Source organism: Lactuca saligna, chromosome 2 (genome assembly GCF_052625555.1).
Source record: "Lactuca saligna cultivar CGN05327 chromosome 2, ASM5262555v1, whole genome shotgun sequence".
Taxonomy (NCBI): Eukaryota; Viridiplantae; Streptophyta; class Magnoliopsida; order Asterales; family Asteraceae; genus Lactuca; species Lactuca saligna.
The window spans coordinates 191,891,679-191,897,260 of NC_136418.1; the positions used below are offsets into that span (position 1 = coordinate 191,891,679).

Sequence of the window (5,582 nt, forward strand, 5' to 3'; positions counted from 1 at the left end):
CTAATGGCTTACAAACACCAAGAGCAAATGGAGAAGGTATAAAGAGAGAGGAGAGAGGTAGGAATTCGTCCTTAGGACCTCTTGGGAAGGCTTAGACGAATTCATGAGCCTTAGGGGGTTTATATTGGTGTAAAGATTAGAGTTTTAGTCCTTATCCTTATCTAGTTGCTTGCCCACCAAGTAACCATAAGATAAGTCTTAGAAACCCTTATCCTAGTCGAATTCTAAGGCATTATCTTATTAAATTCGTTCATCCTATATTTAAGATAATCCTTACCTTATTTTGTAACTATCACATAATTACAAATCAACCCCTCTAGTTTAATTAATTACACTTGATCACAAAATTAATTCCTAATTAATTATTGACAAATATTAATTAAACAAATATGATTTCTCCTTTAATGTATTATTATTATAACATATTAATAAATCATAATAACCTCTCTCTCTCTCTCTCTTTATTTATTTCTCCAATCAAGTTGCTTTGGTGAAGGCAACCCAAAAGGACGATGCACCATCGGGTCAAGTACATACCAAAATAGTTATGGACTTAGACACTAATCCAATAGTATTATCATGAACAAATTTAATGTTGTAAACAATACTTTTTGGTATCCTTAATGTATGATTGTGATTGCTATGTTTCATTCATATTCAATTGTTATGATATTACAAGATGAAGTCACCCACCCTCGGACGTTTCCGTCGTCTCGGTTCGGGGGTGTGACACTGGAGTTGCTCAAACTCTCAAGAGGTGGCTCAAGAAGACAAAAGGGACTAAGGAGAAAACCCTAGATCTAGAAATGGAAATGATAACCAAGGTGAAATCTTTTTACCTCCTTAAGCTTCCTAGACTGCTCAAAATGCAAGATCCAGAAGCTCTTCCTCGTTTAAGCTTGTTTCCTCTTCTTCTTAGTAGCTAACACGCAACAAGGATGATGTTTAAACACTCAATAGCTCAAGAACACACTCTCTAATGATTTTAGGGTTTTTAGGGACGTTTGAATTTGAAGGAGGTTGGTTAGGGTGAAGCTCAAATGAGATAAGGATGCTTATTAGTTCTTAAGTCCGTAAATTAGGGTTTGAACATCCGTCACGTATGCCCCGCGTACCTTTTGGTACGCCCAATGTACGTGCTAGCCCTCCGCGATCATCCATGCATGGTACGCTAAGCGTACTCATGAATTACTGCTAGCGTACTTAAGGGACTTAATTATGCAATATTTAAAATTTCAATGGCTTCAAAGGTAATACCTGATTTGGAGTGTTACAACTCTCCCCCACTTGAACTAGACTTTGTCCTCGAAGTCCGTAGATGCAAACATATCGGGGTAATGCTCCCGCATCTCATCCTCCGGCTCCTATATCCATTCGGAGGCCCTTCGGTGCCGCCATTGCACCTTTACAAGCTTCACTTTCTTGTTCCGAAGAACCTTGGTCTTCCTATCCAAAATCGCAATGGGCCTCTCAATGTAGTTCAGGCTCTCGTCCACCTGAATGTCGTCCAAAGAAACGACTGTGGCCTCGTCTGCGACACATTTTCGGAGCTAAGGGACACATGGAAGGTGTTTTGTATCTGACTAAATTCGTCCAACATATCCAAACGGTAAGCCACCTTGCCTACTCGGGCCGAAATCCTGAACGGACCAATATATCCCGACCCCAACTTGTCTCTCTTCCGAAACCTGATGATTCCCTTCCATGTCGACATCTTTAGTAACACAAAGTCCCCCACTTTGAACTCCAGGTCCGATCGCCATCAGTCAGCATATTTTTTCTGACGGCTCTGTGCAACTCGCAGCCGGTCGCGTACTTGTTGAATCAACCCGGTAGTCTTGAGCACCACTTTGGTGCTCCTCATGACTCGGTGTCCAACCTCGCGCCAACGAACCGAAGTCCTACATCTCCGACCATACAACATCTCAAACGGAGGTTGGTCGATACTGACATGGTAACTATTGTTGTATGAAAACTCTGCCAATGAAAGATATGTATGAATGTATCTCAACTGCCTCCAAAATCCATTTGCAACTAGTTTAATACTAACAAAATATTTTCTTTTCATATACAAACCGGATGGGGTTCACATTAAAAAAAACCAAATTTACAAGGTTTTGGAGAGGAAGATTGACAAGCCTTAGAGTATTGGGTATGAGTCAATGTTATAACACCAATTAACATGCCACCTCACTCTTAACATCATCTTAACACCATATAGGAAATGGTGTTTCAATGTTATGACATGTTAAGAGCAAGAGATAGAAAGAGAATGAGAAGAATGTGATTTGCTAGTTTTCCATGTTGAAGCTCATTGCCGTTACCATATTTTATGCCATAACACCATTTGGAGGTGGTGTTCATGGTGTTATAACGAGGTTATGAGGTGCCAACTCAGCCATAACGACTGATAACACGACCCACACCGTATGCTCTTATGTTTCTTGTTGAGAGCTTCAAATCATTTAAAAATAAAGGAACAATTTTGCAAGCTTTTGGTAAATAAAAAGGTACTTCATATTTGTAAATATTTTTTGCAAGTACTACAATTATGTTGTAGTACAAAACTCAACTGAAGATAATCTAATCCGGTAAACCAGTTAGCGGCCAGCGTTTGCGCTCTTCTTATCCTTCGGAGCTTCACCTTACTTATGCTTATTTATCATATACCCATTTCTACTTCACCCTTCTTCTCGCAAACTACATCTCTCATCAATGGCTTTATGGAGTCCACGCTTGCAGAGATTTCTACTCAACAACAACGTTAGTAAGATCGACTTGAAGAAGCCTAATAGTTGTAATAGCAATAATCATATAATCGTGAGAAAGTGGAGTAGAGAAGGCAGCCCCCGGTGCTGTTCGGCGATTGCAATCGACGCTCCTTCTTCTCTCTCTGATGGCCTTGGTTCTGGGATCAGATGGGGTTCCGCCAAATTACAAGGTGCTCGAGAGGAGATGGAAGACGATGCTGTTATAGTCGGCTCATCGCCTCATAACGAGCTTGATGGTTTCTTTTTTGCTGCCGTTTTCGATGGCCACGCGGGTTTCTCTTCTGTTAAGTTCCTCAGGTTTGTTATGCACGTTAGGTGTTTGTGTTTATGTCTCAGTAATTTTTATCTTTCCTAGTATTCAAGTTTTGGTTGGTTTGTATCTTTAACAGTTACGGAATTTTTCTGGAAACCCTTGTTTAGTTTACAGGACTGAATATTTGAACATGTAGGGAGGAGCTATACAAGGAGTGTGTTAAGGCTCTACAAGGGGGCCTATTGTTGAGTAAAAAAGACACCATTGGAATCGAGAAAGCACTGCAGGAGGCTTTCCAGAATGCTGATGCAAAACTTCTAAACTGGTAAGCTTAACATATACATGCAGACAGTTTGTATTGCCCCAAACAATTGTCAAAGGAGTATGTATGATTTCATTTTCTGTATTATTGCATTGAAGGTTTAGATGCTGTTTGATTTTGTAAAGGCTTGAGATGAACGGAGAGGACGATGAATCTGGCGCAACAGCCACAACTATGTTCCTAGGAAACAATATGCTGTTCATCTCTCATGTTGGTGATTCATGTGCGGTATGTGAATTTCCCCCTGATTTTTATTTATATATATTTTAAAAACCATAAGCCAAATTAGAAATTAATACGTAGTGGAATGAGTTTTTGATGAGGCAAAAAAACTTGTTGGCAGGTTCTTTCACAGTCTGGAAAGGCACAAGAATTGACCAATTCTCACAGACCCTATGGAAGAAGCAAGGTTTCCCTTCAAGAGATCAAGCGAATCAGAGAAGCAGGTGGATGGGTCTGTTATTCTCTTCTTATTTCCTATTTCCTTTTTCACTTTTATTACTTTTATATATAATATTGATTTGATAAAATCGTTTTGTGTCTCTGTAGATTTCGGATGGAAGAATCTGTGGAGATATTTCTGTATCCCGTGCCTTTGGTGACATGCGGTTTAAAACAAAGAAGAAAGAGTAATCTCTTATTTCTAGTCTAATCCTTTTTAATATTTGTGTATATTATATAATATATATTACTAATTGATTGATGTGTGAGTGAACATTATTTTTGACTATTGAAAGGATGCTGGAAAAGGGAGTTGCTGAAGGCAGATGGTCTGAAAAATTCGTATCCCGGTAGGCATTCTCTCATTTATGTAAATGACTGAAATACCCTTTGCCCATTGCTGTGCTGTGTGTATAAATTATAAAATTGGGGTTATGATCTGGTGTAGCATTCGGTTCTTTGGGGACTTGGTTATTGCTACTCCTGATATTTATCAAGTTACACTTGGGCCTGAAGCAGAATTTGTATTGTTAGCAACTGATGGCTTATGGGACTACATTAAAAGGTTCAATCTATCTTTACCTTTCTTTTTTTATGACTTCATTATTTTATCCAAATTTTATTACCTTCAGCTCGGATGCGGTCAACTTTGTTAGAGACCAACTTCGGGAACATGGAGATGTGCAGGTAATTAGTTTCCATGAAATAATTTTCAAGAAAAACCAAAGTTTATAAAAAAATATTTATTATTTTTATACCAATATATTGTAGGCTGCATCTGAAGCTCTAGCTCAAATGGCCTTGGTATGTAATGAATTCCGTACACATTTTCACCTTTTGATCACGAGTTTCTCACTTCCCTTGACTTTCCAAGCTGTTTGATTGCAGGACCAATATTCTCAAGATAATGTAACCATTGTGATTGCTGATTTGGGGTATGCATATTTATTTATTTATTTTTAAAAAATAATGATGAAAGTGTAAAATATATGTTTTTGTATCTAAGTTTGATGATTTGAGTTTATGTTGGTGATAGGCGGACGGATTGGGAAAATTTACCTATACAGAAACAAAACTTTGTGTATGAAATGATCCAAGCTTTTGCGACCATTGGTATTGTGTCCTTTGGGATATGGATGTCATCTACTGCTTCATTTTGAAATTTGAAACTCAACTCTCTCTCTCTCTCTCTCTCTGTCTGTCTGTATATAATCAAATCATATTCTATTACTGTAAGTCTATAACATCTATACCTTACTTCATCTATTAATCTATTATTATACCCACCATAAATGTATGATGATATCTTGTTTTAAAAGTGTTTTGTATTTCGATCAGAATCAGATATGATAAAAAAAGCCAGCCTTTATTTATTCTCATGCATCTCATCTTCGTTCCCAGTTCCCACTTCAATACAACCAAACAAATTCTGATTGAATTTTATTTTAATTATTTTTCTTAATACGAGAGCTTAAGTTCCTGTGAGTGGGCCTTGTCCACCTCCCATCATTGGATCATTGTAGTCTGTCTCGGCTTCAAGCGGTGCAAACTCCCATGAACGACTCGCCAAAATGTCTGGTGCTGGGCCCACAGCGGGTGCATCGCTCATGTCATTCCCTACACACACACACATACATATATATATATATATATATATATATATATATATATATATATATATATATATATATATATATATATATATATATATATATATATATATATATATATATATATATATATATATATAGGACATGACTAATGTAAAATACCTGAACATGAGCACGTGTAAAGG

General features: G+C 37.6%; 1 protein-coding gene across 1 annotated transcript; it reads left to right on the plus strand.

Annotated features, from left to right (window-relative positions):
- The first annotated feature begins 2,610 nt into the window (after window positions 1-2,610).
- TAP38 (thylakoid-associated phosphatase 38) lies at window positions 2,611-5,084 on the plus strand. The gene is made up of 11 exons (XM_078977410.1): window positions 2,611-3,068; window positions 3,221-3,349; window positions 3,472-3,574; window positions 3,690-3,800; window positions 3,896-3,975; window positions 4,084-4,137; window positions 4,236-4,352; window positions 4,420-4,474; window positions 4,559-4,591; window positions 4,676-4,722; window positions 4,824-5,084. The coding sequence occupies exons 1-11, from the start codon at window positions 2,716-2,718 to the stop codon at window positions 4,945-4,947; spliced, it is 1,206 nt and encodes a 401-aa protein (XP_078833536.1). The 5' UTR covers window positions 2,611-2,715; the 3' UTR covers window positions 4,948-5,084.
- The last annotated feature ends 498 nt before the right edge of the window (window positions 5,085-5,582 follow it).